Here is a 24,350-nt window from a genome sequence, read left to right on the forward strand (position 1 = left end):
AAAAAAAAAAAAAAAAAAAAAAAAAAAAAAAAAAAAAAAAATCCTAAAACACACCAGATACTGCTATAACTACTTTACATGTATAGATCCTATTATTATAGTACCCATTTTACAGATGGGGCAAATTGAGAACCTCCAAGAAGGATAGGCACTGGGTAGCCTCCAACAGCCAGAGAGCAAAGCCACATTCAAACTTCAGCGGACTCTGAAAGCACACCCACCACCACACTCACACACACACACTTGCACACTGTTCTGCCTTTGATAAAAGGCAGATGCAAGAAGGAAGGAAATAAATGAACAAACAAAAGTGACTTCTGCCCCCGCCAAGCCTCAGGGACGAGTCTCCCAGGGCCTGGTACTGCTTTGGAGAGCTCGCTCCCAGACACACACGCACATGCATACACACCCCCTCCAAGTCTCCCCAGTGGCTCTAGTTCAATGTTTTACAGGCTTAATGAGTGTTGACAAGTTTAATGAGTTTGTTTTAAAGAGGGGAGGGGGACCTGGTCAAGTTGAGATTTCCGAGTCAAATGAATTAGTGGAGGCCGCCAGACTTCAGCTGACAGGCCTGGAAGCCCTCCCGCAGACTGTGGCCTGGAGCCGCGGACTGGTCCCTTCAATGGGAGCTGGGCCCCTCGCCAGACCCCGGGGCCTCAGAGCAGCCCTGGGGTGCCTGGGTGCCCCCCAAGTTCCTCTCTCCACCCTGTAGCCCTCCCCCTTGCTGCTCCCCCTCCCCTCCCCTGGACTCTCCTCCCCACTGAGTCCCCAGTGAGAAATTTGATTCAAACCCAGTTTGGCACTTGTTTGCATATTGATTGCGTGGTAATTAAGTGCCTTCATCTGCGGAAGGGACTCACCACCTGCATTTTTAAGCTGCGTAGCCATGGGCTGGGCCAGGCCACAGCCCTTGTTTCTGGCTGTGGAATCTGGGGGGACCAGCCTCTGGCTACTTGAAGGGAGTTGCCTGGCCTTCTGGGGAAACAGGGTTCTTTATGTTCTTGCACGGAATGAGGAGATGAGCCGAGGGAGTTGGTGGGAGCCTGACCAGTTCCAGACAAAATGGCAAAATTGAAATGAGTAACAGTTATGTCCAAACCCAAGGAAGACATATGCAGATCTGGCCTAGGAGCCAACATCTCTGGCACAGTGGGCATGTGCCAAGTAAAACTGATTCTCCCCAGGATCAGCCTCTCAGGAGCAACCCCAGGGGTGATACGAGTCCGGGACCCCAGTTCTCATCTGCAAAATGGGATGGGTACAACCTACTCTTTCCAGACCTGTGGGACCAAAGGGACTATGCAGTGTCCAAACCTGCTGTCCAGGGCTACATCCTCGCTGGGAGGACAGAGCCCAGGGCCTCGTGCACCCCAGGCAGGTGCTCTGCCACCCACCCGCCCCCAGGTCCTTCTTCTCATGATTGTAGCCTTTCAAGTTAGTACTGGAACTTTCAGCCCGCCCCATGCTTAGGTCTCTCTTCTTCTACCAGCCCAGCTAGCCAGGGAGGTCCCCAGGCAGCCCTTGTATCTAGCAGAAAGTGGGTACATGGACACTGAGGAAGAAGAAAGGTGCTGGACCTTTGCTGCTGCTTTACATGGTCTTGTTTTGTCCTCTGGTGTTGGGGACAGAGTTAGGACTGATCAGAGAACCTGGCTGAGATTCTCTCTCCCCAGCTCTCCCCCAAACAAGAGGTTATTTCTTTGCCGTTTTCCCCGACTGGACGCCCTACTCCTCTTACTTTCTCCCTAGTCTCTGGTTAAAGAAGTGCTGGTGGCAGTGGCCTTTCTAGTGAGAACTTCTGTGCAGGCCCTGCTTCTGCTTCCAGAGGGGTTGGGGGCCGGCGCGGGGGAGGGGCGGGCGGGTCACCTGAGCCAAGCGGGCTGACGGCGCACCGCGGGCCGCTGCACTCTTCGGGAGGGCGATCTCTTCACTTCCTAGGTCTTGCCATTGTCTGGGGCTGCAGCCAGCTGCTGGCGTTAATCTTTGGCGTATTTGCAATTCTCAGAAAGAAAGATCCTCGTGTGACAGGGCTGGGCTGGGGGCCCCGGGAGGAGCCAGGGGCTGAGACGCCAGAGCAGGGAGGGGGTACGCATGTGACCGCACACACATCCACCGGGACCTGTAATGACAGCGGGGGCGGCAGGCACGCCGGCATTTAAGCCTTTTGTTGTCGCTTAAACCTTCCCTGGGGAGCCAAGAAGGAGGCTGGGGTCTAAAGGCAGCGTTGGTTTCCCTTTCTGGCTAGGCCACTTCCCAGCTACAGAGATCTTTGCCCAACAGTTTTGACTGCTCTAAGCCTCAGTTTCCGGTCTGGGAAATGGGGACAGACACTTTCAGAGGCACAGCCAAGCCCTGGGAACTGCTCCAGGGACACAGAGGACTCAGAGAAGTCACATGAGTACACGCGTCTCTCCGTTCTGAAGCGACATCCGAGACCTCCTCTTCAAATGACACACATCACACACCCTCACACCCGGAACACGCTCTTTAGAGCAGCAACCAACCACTCCTCCTCCCCCCAGATAACACCCAGCAGGGGCCAGGCGCACACAGGACAGTTGCAAAGATCACAACAACAAAAGGCACACACAAGAAAGCAACCCTTCCCTCACGTGGATGGCAGCATTTACCAACATGCTCCCTAGGCCAACTGAAATTCCTCAGTCCACCATGCTCAACACAAGTCAAAAATGTAGGCCCGGAGGCAGAGGAAGCCACACCGCAGGGATATGGGGCTCGCTGAGGCAGCCGCTGAGGGGGTCCCCAAAATCAGATGACTGCAAAAGGCAGAGCTCTGGTAGGAAGACCTGGGTTCGATTTCTGACTCCACTATGTGACTCTGGGCAACTCGATGCACCTGTCTGTGCTCTGGGGCTATCTGCCCAACTGGGCTAACTGCTATCCACAAGCCAAAGCTAGGGGTCGAGTGAGAGCAGGCACAAACTCCAATCTCTGCTCTGTTCCTAACCTGCAGCAAGAGGGGCAGGAGGAGCGCAGAGATCTGCCTGTCAGTAACCAAAGAGCGAGGCTCTTCTCCGCACCTCCATTTCTGTGTCCATAAATGGGATTCCCATCACCCCACTTCCAGAGCTGTGGAGAGGACCTGATGCATTCATTCCTCACTCCAGTGCTCTGTGTGCGCTCTTGCATCTGGCTATTGTCATAAGGAGGAGATGTTTCGGACGTCTGAGCACCTCTTTCCTGCCTGCCTTCCCGGTCTCAGGTCAAATCGGATCACCTCCAGGCAGGCCTCCTTGATACAGCGGTCATCCTTCCCACCAGGCCCTTAAACTCATGATTCCGCCTCATATCCTTCAAGCCCTCACCTCCCCTTCTGGAAGCATCACCTCATTTATGCCCTGGTTCACTGTCCTGTCTGTCTGTCTGAGAGTCTCCCCTACCACCCTCCTGGTGGCCAGGCCATGCATGTGCTGTTTGTCCCTTTGCTCCCTGCCCCTGCATTGAATGACCTGCTGCTGACCAGACAGTAGGTGCTCGGGTCACAGTGCTGTGGGATAAAACAGCAGCTCTGATTCCACCAACTCTTACTTTTGTGGGGGGCACTAGGTATGGGGGAGGAGAGGGGTGAGCTGAGATTACAGGTGGAACAGCGAGCAGGCCCCCCTTCTCCCATCCTCTGCCTTCCCCCCCTCCGGAATGTGCTTCCTGGGCTGCTGGCCCAGTGGGCCTGGCCTTTCCGCTGGCCAGGAGGTCAAGGAACCTTGATAGGTTTACCTGGGTGTTAATCCCCAACAATCCCCTCAGCCCGATGCAAGCAAGCACCAGCCTCCATTCTTGTCCTGGGTCTAATTAAGTGCCTGAAATGCCACTTCCCCTTTCAAGCCAGGCTGCTTTTCTCTGAGGCAGGCAGGTAAGCCCAGCCTGCTGCTTTGAAGCAGCAGAGGCCGGAAGCCGGAGCAGGTGCAGAGGGGGGGGGAGAGGCACTGAGAGCCCGGGGTGGAGGGTTGGGGGAGATGGAGGGAGGGGACTCTCTGAGGACAAACACCTGCAAATCTGCCTCGGATGCTTAACCTTTCGGGGACCCGGAGCTCTGGGAGATTCACTAAAAGCAGATGACGATATGGTTCAATGATAGAAGGCCCCTTAGCATGTGCGAGGCCCCGTGTGCCTCCTGCAGAACTGGATGAAAGAGAAAAAGAGGTACAGGGCTCTCCCCAGGGAAACACACGAACACATGCACGTACCATGGTGCGTACCATGTAAAGCGACGATGCTAAGGTGACCTGACATGCTTTCCTTCACACACATATCCAGAGCTAGATTTAGGGGCCGGGGAGATAGCTCCACGGCTTAAGTGCCTGCCTGGCAAGTGCAAGGTCCCACATTTGATCCCTCCTGGTACCATTAAAAAGAAGGGGGGGCATGCCTGCTAGCTCAGTTGTTGAAGTACCTCCTTATGCAAACACAGGCGCATGAGCATGATCCCTAGGTTCAGACCCCAGCTCCTCATGCCTTACCAGATGCACCCTTATGTCAACCTGAGCCAGCAAAATACATAAAAAAATTAAAACATCCTTACCGTTAAAAAAATAAAGAAAGAAAAAGAAAGCAAGCAGTCAGATCTAGATTTGTACAAGCACAGACTCGGAAACAGATACATAAATCTAACCCAACAAGGTCACTGCCAGGGAGCAAATAGGAGTCCTTAAATTTTATATTACATACATTTTTATTATTATTTGGCATTTTACAAGTGCCTATTTGCAGGTCCAGCCACATAGCTCAGCGGATTAAAGCACCTGCAAGCAGGCACAGGGGCCAGGGGTTCCATCCACAGGCCTGCTGTGCTGGCCCCGTCCCTGGGGCACACTGAAGCAGCCAATTGAGACTGGGCGTGGTGGTGAACGCCTGGAATCCCAGCTCTTGGGAGGCTGTAAACAGGAGAATCATTACGAATCCGATCTACTAGTGAGACCCTGAACACCCTGTAGACCCTTCTGTAGAATACAGGAAAAAAAAGTACCCATTGCTTTTGCAGTAACTCAAAAACATAGAGCCAGGAGTGGTGGTATGTAGCATCAGCTACTGTACAGTAGCATCAGCTACTGTAGAGGCTGAGGCAGGAGGTTCTACGGTTTGAGCGCTTCCGGGCCAACTTAGAACCTGTCTCAAAATAAAGTATAAAAAGTTCTGGGGATGGAGCTCAGTATGAAGCCCCTGGGCCTGATGTCCAGTACCGACTGGAAAAAGAAACAGAGGGGGGAAATCTGCACCTGTGCTTTAAGAGCCCTTGACATACACATTCGACTTGGGAAATTCTCATCTTACAAAGCTTTGTGTGTCATCCATCCCACACAAATTCTCTCAGGTCTTCTACTACATTTTAATCAGGTACTTCCTGTGTGCCAGGGACCTTTCCTGTGCCCCATCTGTGATCTTTCCACATACTGGGGGACTGGGGGGGGGGACAAGGGTAGTTACCTGCTAAGCAGTAAATTCAGGGCACTGTGCTGCCTCTTGCTAGAAGCGCTGAGAGCTTAAGACTGGGAGGACAGTCTGGCACACCACTCCTGGGTACAGGCCAGAGATGGGACCATACGCCAGGGCAGAGCTTTGTCTCTAGTGTGCAGAGCACGCGTGTTGTGTTGTGGACCAGACTTTTAATTCAAACAGGTGGTAGTAATGAGGGATGAGGGGTCCAGCAACTGTGGAAGAAAGTTCCATTCAAGGTGCCTGCTTTTGAGCCGGGGAGATGGCTCAGTAGGCTAAGCGCTTGACTGGCAAACGCAAGGATCTGAGTTCAATCCCCCGTTCCACAAAAAAAAAAAAAAAAAGTGCCTGCTTTAAAGATTGGGACCCTGGGTCCCCATTCTGACCCTGTTTTGGACTGGCTGTGCAGCAAGTAACAAGTCCTTCGGCTTCCCAGGGCCTCAGTTTCTTCACCCGCGTTGAAAACGCGATGTTGCACGGGGCCAAAAGTCTCGCCTCTGGCAGCCGCCGTCATAGAACCTGTGCGGAGTGCCCAAGTGCCACCACAATGGCTGGGCATCTGTAATTTTGCACATTGCTCTGCCCTGCTGGCTCAGGACCTTTCCGTTTCTCCAATTCTGGACCCAGTTCTTCAAGCCATCTCAGGACAGAGTTGCAACCCAGCTGCACCACTAGCATCACCCTGCCCCAGTAGGGACAGAGGATAATTGCTTCCCCCGCCACCTCCTCCTAGCAAGCTGGGCCAAGACTCAGGAGGCAGAGGTCACTGTCTGAAGTCCAGCCCTTGGGCTCTTCCAAAGAGACCTCCCAACCAGGAGAGAAAGTTCCCTAATCAGGAGAATGGAAGAGAAGGGGAATCATTTGTCACCAGATAAGCAGTATCACCTTATCTCTGAAGACCAATAACCACAGCCCAGGGGCACTGATTCCAGGCATAAACTGAGCTGCCCCTCAGCCCTCCTCCCCAGTAGTCTTGGAGAGAAGCAGTTCCTGCTCCCTCCTGGGACAAAGCCCCACCTCCCTGGAGTTTCCTCTAAGGGGAACAGATTGGGCTTTCCTTCTTCCTGTCCCATGAATACCCCTTCAGGGAATCAGAGCTCAGAGAAGCACCTCAAAGCTTCTACTCAGAACCCCCATCTCCGTGCAACATAGCCTGAAAACCACTGTGCGGGTCCTGTCTTGCTGTTGTTTAGACAAAGGGGCCAAGGACCAGCATAGTGCATCGGCTTTGTATGGAATGACACAGCAGTCAGGGTTGAGGCCAGAGACCAAACAGGCCATAGATGGGATGATCTGAATCCCAGCCCCAGCCCCAGCAGAGGACCGTCTGTGTGCTGGGCTTTCCCTTCCCCTGCTGCTCAAAGAACTTTTCCCAGGGCAGTAATAGTTGTTTCAGAGGGCCAAGTTTATGGTAACCAAAAGGTCCAACATCCCAGGAAATGCTCAGGGTGCTTGAAGGTCTCCCCCCAGGGTGGTGGACCCAGGTTCAGGGGGAACTGGGGAGGATGCTGGGGTTGGAACTTTCTAGATGGGGCAAGAGGAGGAGCAGGACTAGTCCCCTTCAGGCATCTTAGGATAAAGGTATCAGGGTTCAGTAAGGCCTTCACAGGAGAGAACTCTGCTCCCCCTACTTCCTTGGGCTAATCAATGCTGTGCCTCAGTTTCTCCCTCTGTGAAACAGGAATTTAAAGCAAGAGCCATTATTAAACACAAAGATGTACCATCTGGATGGAAAAGGGCCTCTTCGACTCCTTGTCTTCCTAATTCCTGGAAGTAAGACTCCCACCAGCTCATTCAGCTTCTCTGCCAGGGAAAGTGCCAAGAGGCCAGCCAAGGTGACTTTCCTCCCATGAGCTCACTCCTGTCACTTCCTTGAGGCCTCAGTTTTTCCATCTATAAAATGGCCAGATGGCCTCCAAAGTCTGTTCAGACCCATCTCTCCACCTTCTGAGGTCCCAGGTTGCAGAGGGGTTCCAAGCCTCTTCCCTTTCCTTCCTATTCTGTTCTCGGCTACCTCTTCCTCTCTGTTCCTAGGTCAGAGCCTCACCCTCCACATCTTTCCAGAACAGTCTCTGCAAGTCCCTCACTCCCTTCCTAAAATCTCTCCATAACTCACCACAACTCTTGAAATACGTCCCAAGCGCTCAATGGAGCCTTTGCTGAGTCTAAAACCCAACCAGAGTTGGGGGGGGGGTCCCCTCTCAGCACATTCATCTGAACCAAGAGCTTCAAATCTAGCTCAGATACCGTCAAAGCTCTTCTCCTGTACTCCTGGAGAACGGCAGGCGCTGCCCGCATTACCTCAAGGGGACGGCTGGGGGGAGCTGCCCTTAGGGGTGGGGAAAGGGCAGGAGATGGGAGCCAGCCCATCTGGGGACAGCTGTCCCTGCCTCCTGCACACCTGGCGAGGGCTTTCACCAGTGCTTGTCCTGGCAGTGCTCACCGCCACCCTCTTCCACCCCTCCTGAGGCATCTCTTGGGCCTAGGGCTCTGGCTGTGCTGCCCTCATCTCCTGCCTGGCTGAGGATGGGAAGCTACCCAGGCCTGGCTGGGACGGGAGGGAGAGGGCTGCTACTTGTTTGCGTGAGGCAAAACCACTGCCTTGTCTCCATCTGCCCTATATTTGGCAATCCCCGTGTTTCAAGGCCTCTGATCTCCCACATCTTGGGAGAATAGCCTGCACACTGGAAGAGACTTGGAGGGAAAGAAGCCAGGAGAGACTTGGAGAGTAGTATTTACCCAGTATTTCTGACATTCTCAACTCCTCCCAGCACTCACCGAGACTGCCATTCTCTCCACGGGCCCATTTTGCTGAGGGGAACAGTGAGGCCGTCAGTGCCCTGCTCAAACTGACCCAAATCCTTCAGGCTCCTGCACCCTTCTCCTCTTCCTCCTTCACCCCCTCCCCCATTTCAGGCGCCTGCTCTCCGCGTCTCAGAACTGCCTCTGTCTGGCCAGACCTCACCGATCACAGCTCAGCAGGCACAGCTGGGGCAACTTTTGGGGACCTGTGTAATCAACTTCCTGGGCTCACAAAGAAGGAGAGCAAGGCGAGCTCTACAAGGAGCCCACCCGCCATGAGTCAGAGCTCTGCAATACTTAGCAACAGACGAGGCTGCTTCTGGGGGCTGTCTCCCTCCACGCCTCAGCAAGCCACCTACTCCCAGCGCAGGGGCGCAGCCCCAGGCCTCTGCCCCTCCCTCAGCCGCGGCCGGCGGGGAGGGGGGAGGCGGACCCCGCGGCAACTCCGCGCAGGGAGCCGGCTTTTTGTTGTGGGTTTTGTGCCTCCGTTTTGTGCGGGCTCCCGCCCCTCCCTTCGGCCCCCGGCGTGCGCTCTTGACTTCATCCACTAAGTCAATAGCCGGGCTCAGGCGGACCGCTCCCCCCGCCTGCCGCCCTGCGCCGCCCCCCGGTTTTCTTCTCGGGATAATGGGGGCTCTTTGTGGCCTAATCAGCCTCCTAAGGGGCCGGGAGGCCGGGAGCGCTTCCCCCGCGGCCGTCGGTGGAAATGAAAGCAGGATTAGGCCGGGGCCTCAGCCCACACCATAGTAAAGCGCCACCAGGCATTCGCCCTTCAAAGCCCTTTTCGGGGTTTGGTTACTTTATTTCTAAAGTTGTTTGTATTTCTAAAGTGTCCATTGAGGCGCGAGCGGGAACGCGCGATGGGGCGGCGCGGAGGAGCCACTCCCAACCTCCACGCGCAACCCCCAGAGTTCAGACCTGCTTCCCTTCGTCCTCGCAGGCCAGGAACGGCTCTTATCATCAGATAGGGAAACTGAGGCTTATGTACTGGCAGTAAGTGCAGGCTCCACGCCAGAGGATGGGCTCTCGGATTTCAGCCCACCGCCCGGCTGGAAGGAAAAGCACCGGGTCTTTGGGGAGAGGCGCAAAAGGTCCTTGCTCTCTGAGCTTGGACTGGGCCGCTGGGTGTCCCCCAAGGGAAAGTCCCAACTCTAAAGCACTGCCAGCCCTCCACTAAGAGCGGTTCGGCCTCGTTTATTAAGGAAAGTTCCAGCGCCTCCTTTCTTAGGGTTCACTCAGGAGCACCTCCAACAAATTCCAGAAATGTCTGGATTATGCACTAACTCAGTTTTTCCCCAACACCAAAGCGGGAGGGGCAGGCACTCTGAATTTGTCCTTTGCAGTGCGGCAGGTGGGAGAATAGGGGAAGATTGGCCCGCGGGGGTGGGGTGGGGGTCAAAAGCAGAAGAGAAAGGTTTCTTCCAGCTGCGCCCCTTTCCCTCCTCTCAGCGCCTCGCTGGAATTTCTTTTTTCCGCCCAAGTTTTGGAGTCCAAGAAGGGTAAATCCTAGTTTAAGGAGTTTAAGGGCGGAGGAAGCAGGCAAGGGCCAGGGGTGCAAGAGGGGGCCTCAATGCAAGGTGGAGACACCCGCAGACCACAGAGAAAGCCGGGTCAATGGTCACGAGAGGGTGGGGGATACAGAAGAGCTTCCTAAGTCTTCCACTGGCAACAAGAGGGTCCCACAGCTCTCTAAGGACTGCCTCTGGCCCATACCTGCTGGGAAACTCAACATGTAGCAGGACAACTTGAGTTTGAATTCAATTTTAGAGTTTAGTATCTATGCAATCTCCAGGGACCCAGAAAACTTGCTCCAGATCGGGGATAGCCACACAAAGGTATACACATCAAGCTCTCAAACTGTCAGAATCTGCTCCAGTCCCCTAAAGACCAGTGGTCTGAATTCAAAGGCGCAGCCACCTGTCACCCTCACTGAGACCTGGGACTATGGAAAGGGCGCAGTGGAAAGCCGGCCCACTGGTGACTGGGGCTCCTCCAGATCTGGCTCCCACTTTAAGGACCCCAGAAAAGTTCTGGGTGGAGTTTTCAAGAACTGCTTTTCTCCCCGCCACCCCACCCCTTTGGCTGTCGCGTCCTGGGCCTCTTTGATCTCGGTCTTTTCTCGCTGTCAGACAAAGAGCGCTGTGAAGGCGAGAGGCTCCGGAGCCCCGCGGCCGCAGCTCCTCCCTCGTTTCTTCTCCTCGAACCCGCAGCGAGGACGCAGCGGGCTGACGCCTGCGACCTCAGAGGTCAGCTTGGGGCTGCCTGCTAAAATCAGCCCCATCCGCAAACACACCCTGCTGTAGCCACTGCGCACACATCACTCACAAACACCCAGGTACACACAGTCTGTAAACTCACAACAAACACTTGCCCTGAGACTGACTGTGCACGGGCTTTCTATCTCCACCACCTGTCAGGAATCCTTCAGGACAGGGACCTCCTTGACACCCAGGTATCATTCCTGGGCACGTCACACAATGCCTAGTAGGTGCTCAACAAAATTCTTACAGACTACATTCATCCACCAGGGAAGGGGGTGGTTGGTACTACAGGCAAAGGAAAGACACCACATATGTGCTCACTTCTGCCTTACTAACTGCCCAAAAGGGTCCTTCCAACAATGAAACGGGAGAAGGCTGTCCTTGCTTTGCTAAGGCGAGGACAGCGCAGTGGCCAGCGTAGGCTCTCAGTTCTCACCCTATCTCCTTGCTCCGTTTAGGGCACCTGGAATCAAGATATCTCTGATCTTGGTAGTACTAAGCCTTGGCAGAAGCAGGGTTCTGATACCTCAAGAAGTCCAGGGTCCCCTTTATACTCTATACAAATTTCTGCTTATAGGGAAGTGGGGGGGGGAGGTTTTTTTTTTTTTTTTTTTTTTTTTTTTTAAACTCGTACTTTCAAATGGGTATTGCCCCCCCCCCTGGAGTAGCCCCTCTATCTTAGCCTAATTGTATGTTCCTGGAAGGAAATTGAGGCCCTGAGAGGCTGAAAATGTTGTCCAAACGCAGACTGTTAGTGATCTGGCTTGAGACGCAGGTCAGAACCTTTTTTTATTTTATTTTATTTTTTCTGCGGAACCAGGGATTGAACTCAGGTCCTTGCGCTTGCCAGGGAAGCGCTTATTCCACTGCGCCATCTCCCTGGCCCCTAGAACCTTTTTTTACCCTTTGCCCTCTGGCCTTGCAGGTTTTCGGACCTGGAGCCCCAGGGCTCTGATGGAGACCCGGAGTGCAGGCGGTCTGCCGGCGGGTACTAAACACTCCGCCGCGAGTAACAGTGGGTGCGAACTGAACCTGGAGCGGCCCCAGGGCACCAAGGTGCAGCCTCTCGTTTTCCGCTCCCCGCACACCCCTAAAGGCGCGCGGGCCACCATCCCTGAAAACTTCGAAAAGGGGGCTGCTGCATCGGAAGGCGGCAAGCCTCACTGTGGGGACAGGGAACTCCGGCCTGGCGGGTAGTTAGCGACGCTCTGAATGAGGGCTCCCCGCCCCCGCGCTCCGCGTCCCAGCTCCGCCAGACGTGGGCTGCTTCTGCCCACCTCGAGGGTCGGATCGCGAAGCCCCAGCCCCCGGGGGCCAGAGGGTCGCCTCCCTCCCACCCCGCCGGCCCGACTCGCTCGCCTCTAATTAAGCGGCGGGATCGCAGCGAGCCGCCGGGCCGCGCTGTAATATGATGAACTGCCTTTGTGCGGGTGTCACGAAGAGCGCTCCCGCTGAGGGCAAGCCGCGCAGGATCAAAAGGGCGGCCGCTGCTCGACCGCCTCCCGCCTGGCCCCTGCCCGGCGCGGCTCTCGCGCTCGCCCTCTCTGCTCGCCCGGGCGCTCCCGCGGGCTCGGCTAGAAGTCCCACTGTCCCTCCGAATCTGCCCGGCCCATTGGCTGGCTTTTCCGAGGCCGCGTCTTTGTCTTTCTGCGACTCTGCACCTCCTCGACCTGTCCGCGTTTCTCTAAGTCCCCAAACTCTAAGTCGCCTCTTCTCGCGCCCGAAGCTCATTCTGAATTTTCCTGCACGGTCTTCCTGATACCCCTTGTCCTGTCTCTTCCACGTCTCTGCGGCTCACTGTCCCCACCGCCTCTGTCTACTTTTCCCTTAGCCTCCACCCTACCCCCCACCCGCCCAACGCACTTCCAGGGCCGGGCTAAGTAACGGATAGGTCCCCTAAGCTGACCTGCAGACCCGGGTCCCTTCCATCTACCCCCCTCAGCCCGGCTGGCCAGCAGGGACCCAGGCGCGCACCCTATGCGCCCAGCAAGGGTCTGGGCCGCTTCCGCGGTGGGTTTGGGGTGCACGCCTTGCCCTCAGCCTTCCCGACCCTGCCCAGTGACTGGCAGCCGCTGTTCTCCCCAGGGGCTGAAGTTCCATCTGCAGCTGACCGGCCTTTGCATCCCTTTCCCCACACCCCTTCCTCTGGCCCCCACCTCCCCTTTGCCCTCGACCCCTTCTCTTCCTCCTGCAGGCTCCTCCTCCTCCTCAGTTTGGGAGGGGTCTCCCTGCACTCTCGGACCCTTCCCGGCCTTGCCTTTTGCGCCCCACCCCACTGTTTGAAGTTTTGGAGAGATCTATCTACTAGTGGCAAAGTTTCCCCCTTAGGTCACCGTTCTGCCTTGATTCGATTTGGGAAGGCGAGTTCCCTCCCTTCCCCTGTGCGACCCCAATGGGGCCAATCTCTCCAGAGCAGGTCAAAAATCGCTGACCCTACTTCCACCTTTTCCGCTTTCAGTCAGAGCTGGGGGAAGGGGACAGGAGAGGGAAGGCTGAGGTCAGCAGAAACTTAGGGGGGCATCCCCACCTCCCCAGCACCTCATTACCTCCCTCAACTGGGTTTCCGAATTGCCTTATCGGTCTGGAGTGGGAGGGGAAGAGGAATTACTTTTCTGGAATCCTCGGAATGTGCCCCCCCCTTGGTCATGGCCTTCAAGGCCCCAGACAGAGCCTCTGAACACCTTCCCTTTAGAGTCTCTCTTCTGGGCAGGCACGCTTTTCCGGGCCAGGTATTCATTTCTGGGGTGTGAGCTCTGTTAGGGGCTTAGACCCGAAGCCCTGGTTATACGTTTTCAGGTTCCTGTCCTCAGGCGCCCTTACTGGACTAAGGAATGAACCGCCATCAACTTTGTCTATAGTGGAGCGAGAATGGTACATACCAACTCCCAAGGCGTACCCTGGAAGGAAATCTCACTTGCTCTCTAGAAAAATGTCATATATCATTTACATATGATGTACTATGCAACAATGATCATTCTCAGAAGTACATTGCCTTAAAAAAAATAATCATCTACTGCTTTCAAGCTACTGTTATATGTGCTTTAAAATCCTTCCATGTAAATTCCGCTGAAAATTTGGAAGGCTGGGAAAGGGGAGGGGGCGGCGAAAGTGGGGGGAGGTTAATCCGGGTTTAACGCCGCCGTGCCGTCTTAGGACCAGGGTTAGCCTGATTGCGTTATCTCGTCCCAACATTTGAGACGCCCATATTTTACCCAGCCAAATAGCTCGGAGAGCAGCGCAGATGGCGGCCGCGGTCGCGCCTCAGGAAAATATGTTATTAATATCTAAATAACTTCCCAATACTGTCTGGTAAATCTCTCCTCTACCATTCCAAATGATGAATTCGTTTGAAGTTTTCCCCCAGCCCCGTCTTTTCAATGTCTCTCTCTCTCTCCTCTCTTCTTCTTAGCCAGGCTTATTTCAAACTGGTAAATATCTAATTCCCTTAACTGCTGCGCCGCGCACACAAAGTCTTTTAGGTACAAACGCCTTGAAACAGCCGGTGTGCGGCGGTGCGCGCCCGGAGGAGGACGCCGAGCCCGCGCGCCCTCGCAGCAGGGGACCCCACTCGGCTTAGCCGAGCCCGCGCTCCCGAGGCTGCAGCCTCCATCCGGCAGCCGAGCCTCCTCTCCGGCGCGCCCCGGGGACCCGCTGCTGCTCCCCGAAGAGTCCCAGAGGCGGGGGAGGGGGCCCCGCGCGGCTCCCGGGCCCCCACCCCTCGCGGCCTCCGACGGCTTCCCCGGCTCTCCGGGGCGGATCTTGACGCTGCGCTCGCTCGCCTGTTCGCCCTTGTTTTAAAGTTTGTTTTCTAAACGTCTTCTATTAGATTAGGCTCGTTCATTTCCCCTCCAACCTTATCTCCTTCTGTCTCTTCTCTCCCGGCCCGTCACACTCGATTTAGGCACGAGTTTATCTGGCAAACAGTTTGCCGACTTTGTTTATTTACCGCGGGTTGTGGGGCGGCTCGCGCGCGAGCGCCAGTGTTTGCCTTTGTAATAGTTATCTCCTTATTGTTGGTGCTCGTTAGGCTCGGCTCCCTCCTCCCTCTCTTCCTCGGTTGGGGGGGGATGGAGGGAAGAAAAGGGGGAGTCTTGTCGGCCCAGTGTGGGCTCGCCCCCTCGCTGGGCGCCCCCTCCCTCGGGTCCTCCCGCCGCCCCCCTCCGCTCGCCCCATCCCCCACCGCCCGGCCCCGCCTCTCTCCCTCCGGTCTCTGAATCTCCACCGCCGAGCGCTGCCTAAAGCCGGGGAATTGCCCGACACCCTCCCATCTCCCTCCAAGCCCCCATTATGCGAAGCTGATCCCACTCGGAACGGCCTCAAATCCCGCCTGGACTCTGTTTGATTAGATTGCCAACCCAGGGTAATCCTTTGATTTGGTGGAGTGTCAATTACCTTTCTCTAAACACACATTTACAGAGGAGGGAACTTGTTGGTTTAAATCAATGCAGATCGCTCCTTGATAAACGTACCATCTCGCTCCCCTTCCCGCCCCCTCTCGCAAGGTCCCGCTCCCTCTTCCGCCCCTCCTTCGAAGCCTTCTCACCTACCCCGTAAACAACGTCCCTTCCAGGTGTGAAAGGGGAAAAAGCAATGTGGGCTGAGGGAAGCGGCGCCCCCCTTCCGCTATTCACTCGCTCCCCCGGAGCCTAATTAAATTTGGCAGGTCCTTGTACACACAATCAAAACAGCTTCCTCCAGTGTAGCAAACGACCGAAAACCGCATTAGCAGCTATCGCCGATGCCAAATTAAATTGTTTCTCACCTCCTTTTACAAGTGTCTAAAACCCACACTTCAGGTTCTCCCCTCCTTCCCCATCCTTCCCTCGCTGTTTCCCATTCCACACCTGTACATTCACTGCCTTAAAAATAAACCCAGGGTAAACACAAAGACAAATCTAACACACACACACACACACACACACACACACACACACACCCTGGCATCTCCCCCACCTCCAATGGCCTTTTTCACAGAGAAGTCTGTGCGAATTCTCCTGCTGGACTCTAACACCCCTAGGTTTTTCTGCCCACAGTGCAAAATAATGTCTCCTCCTTCTGTAACTTATTTCAATATTTCAAATTAATTTTAACCCTCCTGGGCTTCTTACCCTAGAGACCACGTTGGGATCTGATCAGTTATGGTTTCAACTTATGCACTGCAGGATGCCTGAGGCTTTGGTGTTTTGTTTGTTCCTGTTGCTATTGTTATTTACATTATTACTTAGTTCTATGCTCCCACTCTCTGCTCCTGGGAGTAATGATTTTACTCTTTGCAAATCCCTATCAAATTCTTCTGGAGGATCTCTCCAAGCTCCTATTCTGGGGAAATCTTTTTCTTTTGCCTTCCCTGCTCAGATGTCTCCTTGTTGGCTCTCTGGACTGCTCTTTGGAGACCGGGGTGAAGAAGAGATGGGGGAAATGGACGGGGGTACAGAGATGTCCACATCCCTCTTCAGGTGAGCAGAGCTTGGCCAGTGCTCCCATCGGCAGTGGTCTGCAGAATTCTCACAACCAACAATCCTAATAACTCAGTCTTAACAAGGATAAGAGGAAGAAAAAAAAAAAAAAAACCACGAACAGTCTCATGAATATCAGCCCAAGGGGAGCAAGAGTGAGCTGTTCAGAGATGAAAGTGCACAGAAATAAAAGCTCAATTTAATCTGCTTTAAAACCCTTCAACTTAACGTTTGTGCTTCAAACTCTGAGAGTGAGGTCTGATTGCGGATAAATAGTTTCTTACCATGCCTGGAAGCTATTACACCCCTCTCCAACACAGTTTCCTATTCAGCAGCCCCAGTTTTCATTACCAGCTCTAATAAGTCTTAACATTATTAAATGCCAAGCGGACGATAGGGAAAAACGGACTCAGGGAGGGATCTCTCTTTAGCTCTTAAAGAAGAGAGCTCTTAAACCCCTTCTTTGGCGGCTCCCTGCCACGCAAGGGGCAACCCCCGGAGAAAGCATTTGTCAAGAGCAAGAAGTCAAAACAAAGTTATGGGCACACACCCCTCCCCCTGCTCTGCCCACCAGGCATCTCTGCTTCACCAGACCTGGACCACTTGGGTGGAGGTTCAGAGGTCTTTTTCCACCTTTCACTTGGCCATGAAACTGATGTCTAGGGCCTGGGAGAAAGATGAGGGATCTTCAGGATGATTCCTGACTGGCCCCCTTGCTCAAATGGGAAACGGATGCTCTGTGTGTACAGATGGATGGAGAGCCTTCTCTCACTGTAGTGCCTGTCCACCTCCATGTGCGCTCAAGCTGCACACCCGAGGAGGACCCCAGGGGCGCAGACAGGCTGACCCAAAGGCCTCGAGTCACATGAAGAGATGCGAGCGCTCACAAGTCTGTCCGTCCAGCACACCGGCACAGCCACAACCCACCCCCCATCCACCCGCACTCAGACCCGGAGGGCTTTCTGGACACCAGGCCTGCTGCATGAGGTCGTTCCATCTCTGCAGCCCCTCAGAGACTCCGCACCTGTGTTCTCAGCCTCCCCCATCTGAACCTGAGGGGCTCCCCTTCAGGCTCTTGGGAACTTGAGTTTCCTAGCTCTCTTGCCAAGAAAGAAAACCTCTGTCCATCGAAATTGCCTCTTCCCTGGTTTTCTAAGTCCAGACCAGATCTGGAGGCCCTTAAATCCCTCGGAACCAAAGCAATCTTCCCAAATCACGTGTCCTTTCCCTTTCTCCTTTCCTTTTATTCTTTCTCAAAGGAACTTTACTTATTTGTGCTTCCAGCAGAGTAAAAACTGTGTACTTCTCACACACACGAATCTGAAGTCTTTCCAATTAAGTCCAGACATCCCTCTTCTTCTCCCAGGAGTAACTCAGAAGAGGTGACTGATCTGTAGGATTTGTCAGGGGAAAGTTTCCAAGTTTATGCCTCCTGCCCTGCCACTCACACTGAAGTCCAGCCAGTCTCTACTAAGAACTGGTATCTGCTCTGGGTGCCCCACAGTGTCCCAGGGCTCTGGGCCCACTGGCCCAGCCAGGGCTACTTGGCAGTGCAGGGCTGCCTCCCCCTGCAGATCCCAGGCTCCTTGGCAGGCCGGGCACAGCAGGGTGCCAGCCACAGAGGGCTGTCTTTCTTCACCCGCCCTTTTGTCCCAGGAAGGACCCGGGCCACACTAGGGACCATGAATGTCAATAGCCTGCCCAGCTCTGAGGAGCTCTCCCTCGGGGCTGTCTCCCCCCAGTCCTTCCTACTTCTACTGGCCTGTGGGGGCTGGGCCTTCCTCTCTGCCAGTTGTCTTTGGAAGCAGGCTTTGTCTTGAAGTTCACCTTCAAGGTTGGGAGGAACTACAAAGAGCTGGAGAGCACACTGGGCTAGAGGTGCTAGGACATCAACAGGGAGAGATCCGGACAAGCCTCTGGGAGAGACACCCCCACCTTCTCCAAAGCCCAGGCTTTCCAGGTTCCCAAGGCTACGGTCTCCCCGATTCCCTGTCTGCCACCTCCCTCCGTCTGTTTCGGGGCCTTCTTTCGTGGATCCACCTTTCTGGCTTTAGGTTTCTAATGTCACTTGTCCCCATGGCCTCATGTCACCTACAAATCTAAAATAAACCCTAAAAAACAAAAACCCCAAGCTATAAAGAGAAGAAGTGAAGAAAGACTCCAAAACTTTCCCATCGGGAAACAAAAGCAAGTCGGGTCCCCCAGCGGGCATGCAGGCGCTTGAAAACTCAACGCCTTCCTCAGATCGGAGCGAGCTGGGTGAGCTCAGCCTCCAGCCCCGCGCGGCAGCAGTGCTCAAGGTGGGGAGAGGGAGTGCGGTGCCGGAAATTCTCCTCCACTGGGACGCAAGGACCCACTGTGTCTGGGAACTTGGCCTCAACCCCCGCCCCGCCTGCAAACGCGGAAGAGGAAAGCTTTGCCCCTGCGACGCGGGGCTGAGCCAGGCGGCGGCCCGGCTAATTTTTATTGATTGTAGCGGTCAGTCAACTGTCAGGCGGGGTTTCAAGGGACCGTTTAGAGAGCCTGTGCGGGTCTGGTTAACAAATTCATTTAGGGAGCCGCGGCGGACTACTGCAGCCTCCGCACTCCCCTCCCCCTTGCCCAGGTTTCCTATAAATAATTGATGGACACCCGAACTAGCAGCCAAAACGTCAACCCCGAGGACTGACGCACCAGAGTAGCCCAGGCGCGCCCGAGGGTTGCACTGCCGCGGTGCACGACGCGCTATCCTCGGAGGCTTAGGGGCGCGAAGGGGGCACGATCTTCGCACCCGCCCCAGTTCTGGGGCTGCACAGGCTCCGGCTGCCCTTGGTCTCTGCCCTGTACCCTGGAAGCATGGCCGTGGTGGAGAGCGCCACAGGCCAGCAATGCAGCGTGGGAAAGCACGCGCTCCCAGAGTCGCCGACCCCTGCGGTTCCCTACCTTTGTCGCCCAGAATGCCGTCGATGCTGTGCTTGGCCTTCTTCTCCCCGTCCTCCTCCTTCTTATCCACCTCGTCGTCATCCTCTTTCTTCCCGAACTTGATTCTGAGCACTCGGCTAATCGAACTCACTAAACCTCAGAAATTCAAAGACAAAAGAGCAAGTATAAGTTATTGGGCCAGAAGAGCCTGCGCTAGCTTGGACCCTAGGTCACAGTCATTGTGTCCCCCCACCGCTGCTGACACTCAGGCATGCAACGTTTGTGCCTACTCAGTAGTCAGGACTGAGGACAGTCTGGTCACCCCCCAGGGTCACAGCTGGGATTGCTCCAGGGGCTCTCCCAGGACCAAAAGCCCCACAGAGGCACCCACCCTGCATATTCCTGTGCACACCCTTACAACTCGTGTGTGTAACCCCAGATGCACTCATTCACATTCACTGTTCCAAAGCATTCCCAGAAGACTCCCTGCCCCAGCTGTAAAACCCATGCTCACGGGGTAAAACCCATGCTCACGTGTGTCCCCTTGCCCTGCATGGACATGCCTGCACACACATGCACACCACACATACACACACGCGCACAGCTGCTCTCCCTCCTGGGCTGCATGGTTTGCAACCTTTATATCGGAATGCCCTGGGCAGAAAGGGCGACTTGGAGAAGGGGATTCCAGGAAGCTGGTGGGTCTCAGCCCTCCCAGGGAAGGTCCCTCTCCTAGCCGCTGCCCTGGGAAGCTCCTGCCAATCCTCTTTTCACCTAACCTTCAGCTTTCTGCCTTCCCTCATCCTTGCCTCCTTTCTTCCCTCCATTTCTCCCTCTTCCTCCTCTTCTTCCTCTGCCTGCCTTTTCTTTCTTCTTCTCTCCTAACTTTTCCCCTTGTCTTTTTCCATCTTCCTTTCACTTTAATGCTCTCTCTTTGCTCTTCCGCTTCCTTTCCCAACTTTTCTGAGTCCCCGTCAGCCATCATCAATCCTCAATCCTCCTCCCTCCCGTGCCAGCCCACCAAGCTGCACCAGACTGGGTGCAGCTCCTGGGCTCGGGCTGTCGTCTCACCTGAGGGCACCGTGCTACGGTCGCAATGGCCATCCTTCAGCAGCCGGTCCCGGATCTCCCAGCTGAACATGCCTGGATTTTCCCTCTTGTACTCCTCGATCTTTTTCTCCACATCCGGAGTCGCCACCTGCTTCAGAGGTGGAGGTAGGAAAGCAGGAGTGGAAAGATGGGGTGGGGGAAGGAAGATACTTTTAATATCAACCTCCCGAGAGAGACCCAGGTCAAGCTAGTAGCTCTGGTCACCATGCCTCCAGCAAGAATGTCCCTAATCTTTCAAGAAACCCCTTTGTGGCTTCCAGGATGACAGGTGAGGAGACATAGGGATACATAATAACACAAAACCTAGTAAGTAGGAGCTCCAGAGTCCCTCCTCATCACAGACCAGACTTGGAGATTTATGGTCCACTGTAGTGGTAAAGGGTTGGGTATACATATAAAGACAGTCTGTAGACACGGCTCATTGGCCTGAAAGTCTGGGGTAGTCTAGGTTACAGTTATCCCCATCTCTGAGAAACTCAAACAGTGGGGAGCATACTGGGAGTTGGGACACACTCTCTAATTTCTTCAGGAAGCCTAAAGCACCTCATGCTGCTAGATGACACAAGGCTGCAGCCAAAGGCCCCCCAGACCAGGCCAAGGTCCACTGCCAGCCTCTGTGGCAAAGACACTCACTCTGGGCTTGCTGCCTCCAATGGCTCCAGGCCTGATGGACCCAGTCTCCTGGTAGCGGCAGAGAATCTTGGAGACGCAGCCGTGGGAGACACGCAGCTGGCGGGAGATGACGCAGGGCCGGATGCCATGGTGGGCCATCTCTACGATCTTATGGCGGATGTGATTAGGCAGAGGTCGCCCGTTGATGAAGACCCCGCCAAGCTGATTGACCCGGCCTTGTCCAAGTGGGGTGGACACTAGAGAAGGGAGATGAAAGAGAAGGGCACAGAGTAAAGACAGGAAAGAGACAGTGACCACCCTCTCAGATCAGAGCAGTTCAAGCCCCAAGCCCTCTGAAAGCAGATCTCTCAGGTCCTCAAATTTGAGGAATTTTAGTCTAGGAAACAAAGGTCAGAAAGACACACTGCATTTGTCCCCCATCTCCAGCCCTACACAGGAAATGAGGACACATAGGTGTCCCTGGGCAGAGCCCTGAGCCTGCTGGAGCTCCAGCGAATGGCTCTTGGTCCCTCAGGCTACAGCTTGGGCCACAGGTCTGCCTGCCTCTCCTCAGGCCAGTGACTTGGGAACACCATGGATTGCATTCCACACTCCCAGGAGTCCTGACCCATCCAGCTCATGGGTGGCTGGAAAGTGCTGGTTGATCAGTAGCATTTACAGCTCCGTCCTGAGCAGTAGAAGGATCTTCCTCTAGGCTGAACAGCCTGGGCACAGTTCTGGGAGCAGTGACATGCTGCAGCTGCTACCTCTGAGGAGCACCTCTTGGTCCCCTGGGGACTCCCTTTATTTGCAACCACTCTCAAACTTTTAATTTCGTTTTGGGACAATTTGAGGACACCCACCACTTTCAGCAATCTCCAGAATATCCTACATGGTCTTAGAAATCCAGGACTGTCCTTGTCCTTGCAAGCTCTGCTCACCGAGATGGGCCACAGTCCCAGGGAGTGGGTGACTTTGGGAACCAGGAAGACGAGCAACTCTGGTGTGTGCCCGGGAGGGAGGAAAGCACAGATCCGCCTTAATGCAAAATCTACACAATTTCCTCGCAGAGGGCTGGGGGACACCCGGTGCACTAATCCGGCCTCGATCCCCCCCAATTTGGGGACTCGCTGGCTGTGGAGATCTGGAAGATTAGAACGATTTCACAGCCGCCCGAGTGGAGGGAGCTGACGGTATAATTGGAAGGGAGGAGGCGAGAAGAGGCTTTGGCTGCCGGGTTGTTCCTACCACCCCCTCCCCCGCGCTCCCGGTCCCCCCACCTCTCTTTGTAAAAGTAGGTGTCTGAAGCCACCCTCGGATTTAATCAGAAATCGTGCGTCGCCGAAACAGAGTCACTCGGTCTCCGTGGCGGGATATGCTATTAGCGCTCGAGAGCACTCGAGCGCCCAACTTTGTATTCAAGAGCCTCTTTAGCGACCGGCGCTCGGCTCTCCTCAGTATTCGGCATCATGTTGGGCAAATATTGTCCTAATCCGCCGCGCGTCCTCAGCCGCCTGTTTTACTAGCATCGGCTACAGGAGGGTGCTACGGCAAATCCCCGGGCTCGGGCGCTCTCCGCCTGCGTGGCTGCTCGCGCGCACTTGATCACGCAGCCGCTCTCTCTTCGGCTCTGTCTAATTCAGGGACCCGGCGCCGTCTTGCTGCCCGAGGGCCCCCTCCCCAGCTCGCGGCGGCCCGCCCGCCCGCCCACCCCCTGCTCAGCCTCACGCACAAGGGGCGCATTACAATTACAAGAGTAATTAAAACACAAAACGTAACACACACACCTAAGGGCTTCTCTAAGACACCCTGGGCTATCCACCCCTGGGAACTGTAAGATCCATCAGGGGCAGATTGGAGGCCTTCGGTGCATTTAAAAAGAAAAAAGAACAGAAAAAAACCCAGGAAACGGTCTGGCCTTGCGCTCCCAGACCTCTCTGCAGCCGGTAACCCGTTCTGCCCCGGCGCTGGGTAACTGGGAACAACACGCTGGAAAATTAACACTTTCCCGGGATCTGGACTTTGCCTTGTCCTCTCCCTGTTTTGGGATTTTTCGGGAGATTTTCTGAGTTGGGAAACTCAGGAGGAAAGTTTTTTGGGGAAAAATATGTCGTTCCAATTAATTCTTTCTAGTTAGTTTCCAGGCCGAAAAGCTGGAGCGTTATGGAGAGTTGCTTTGGTCTTGAAGCGGACAGCCTTCGTAGTTTAGAAATATAAAGTATCACCCATCCATAGTATTTCGAAATAAAAGGGATTGGAAGACCATCCCGGGAGGGTGGAAAGTACAATTCAAAACAAGCAAAGAAAGCCGATAGCCGGTTAGCTCAGGCAGCTGGGAAACTAGGAAGAAAGAATCGTCTAAAAACATGGAGAGACCTAAAACTCGCAGGGACCTGGAATTTACGAAGAGCCGAAATCTACCTGGAGTCCAAACAGGCTGGGAAAGGCCGGCCGCCCGCGACCTGCCAGGCGGAGGCCGCGGGTCGCTGGAGCCCAAAGCAGGAGCGCTCAAGTATCGGCCCTTGGAACTTCCTAGGTCCTGCGCTCGGACTTGCATCCGAAAAGAAGGGGATCCCCGCGCTTCCGCCGCCGGCGCACCCACTGCGCCCCGGTGACGGCCACCTCGGCGACCCTGGAGTCTCGGGCGGGGCGCGGCGAGCGGGGCGCTTACCTTCCAGGGGAAAGCCGGTGCGCGGGTAGTTCTGCCCCGGAGCCGGCCGCATCATCCTCGGAACCGCACCGGGGAGGCCCGCCATGCTGCGCGCCGGCGACCGGGCCGGAGTGGGCAGATCGCTTCCCGTCGCTCCCTTTCCTCCTGCTGCGATCTATCTTTCCTCCTTCTTCTGTTTTTTTTTTTTTTTTAAACCTCTTCCCCCGCCCCTCCACCCACGCTTCCTACCCCACCCCCCACGCCGGCTGCGGTCCTGCGCGTCCTGAAGCTGGGGAGGGGGGCGGAAGGGGGAGTGGGGGCAGGGACGGTGGCGACTAGGAAGTTCAGACGAACGCACGCCGCGGCCCCAAGTCCGCCTCCGCCCTAGCGGCGAGGCTGCAAGTTGTGCTTGTGCGGGCCGACGCGTCCCGGAGCGGGCGGAGACCAGGCCGGCGGCCGAGGGCCCGCGGGTCGCGGTGGGATCGGGGCTCTGGCCTCGCGCTGCGCCCGGCGCCAAGCTCTGGAGCTCGGGGCCGAAGTTCCCGAGCCGGAGCCGAGCAGCCGCGGAGCGGATTTCTTTTTCGTATTTATTTATATATTTAATCTCTCGCGCTCGCTCCGGCTCCCTCCCTTCCTCCCTCCCTCTTCTCCACGCCTTCAGTCCCCGCGCCCTCCAGCTCTGGGGTGACTAAGGAGGGAACAGGCGCCTCCTCGGGTTTCGGGGGCTCTAGGGAAGGCGACAGGGAGGGCCCGGGCTGTGGGACAGAAGAGGAAAAAGCGAGGGGGCGCGAGTAACCAGCTGGGTAAATTGTGCAAAAGTGCTGAACTGTCCGAGGACCGGGAGGAGGGGGAGGGGGAGGAGAGGCGGCAGCCGACGAGATCTGATAGGTTCGGACTTTGCTTTTATTCATGAGGAGGGAAGGGGGCCAGGACGGAAGGGAGCGAAGGACTAGGAACGAAAAGAAATCGCCGGCGAATTTTTTTCTCTTTTCGAATCCCCAGGGTCAACCTCGTTTTTCGGGGAGAATTTGAACTGCCGGTCGGGGAGTAAGGCCTAGGGAGCTGGGGGTCCAGAGAGAAGGGGAGGGGCCAACTTCAAGCGTCTTT

At 55.4% G+C, this 24,350-nt stretch overlaps 1 protein-coding gene across 2 annotated transcripts in view; it reads right to left on the reverse strand.

The window, feature by feature from the left end:
* Pax7 (paired box 7) overlaps positions 1–23,437 on the reverse strand; it is a 97,267-nt gene extending 73,830 nt beyond the window's left edge. The window contains exons 1-4 of one of the 2 annotated variants that reach the window (XM_004637675.2): positions 23,265–23,437; positions 20,615–20,850; positions 19,943–20,072; positions 18,893–19,027 (exon numbers count right to left, since the gene is read on the reverse strand). In XM_004637675.2, coding sequence (XP_004637732.1) covers positions 18,893–19,027; positions 19,943–20,072; positions 20,615–20,850; positions 23,265–23,349 — 586 coding nt within the window. In that variant the 5' untranslated portion in view covers positions 23,350–23,437. The remainder of the gene's footprint in view (positions 1–18,892; positions 19,028–19,942; positions 20,073–20,614; positions 20,851–23,264) is intronic. The other variant, XM_004637676.2, reaches the window with a different exon arrangement.
* Positions 23,438–24,350: the final 913 nt, after the last annotated feature.

This window comes from Octodon degus, unplaced genomic scaffold (assembly GCF_000260255.1).
Source record: "Octodon degus isolate 3935 unplaced genomic scaffold, OctDeg1.0 scaffold00092, whole genome shotgun sequence".
Lineage (NCBI taxonomy): Eukaryota > Metazoa > Chordata > Mammalia > Rodentia > Octodontidae > Octodon > Octodon degus.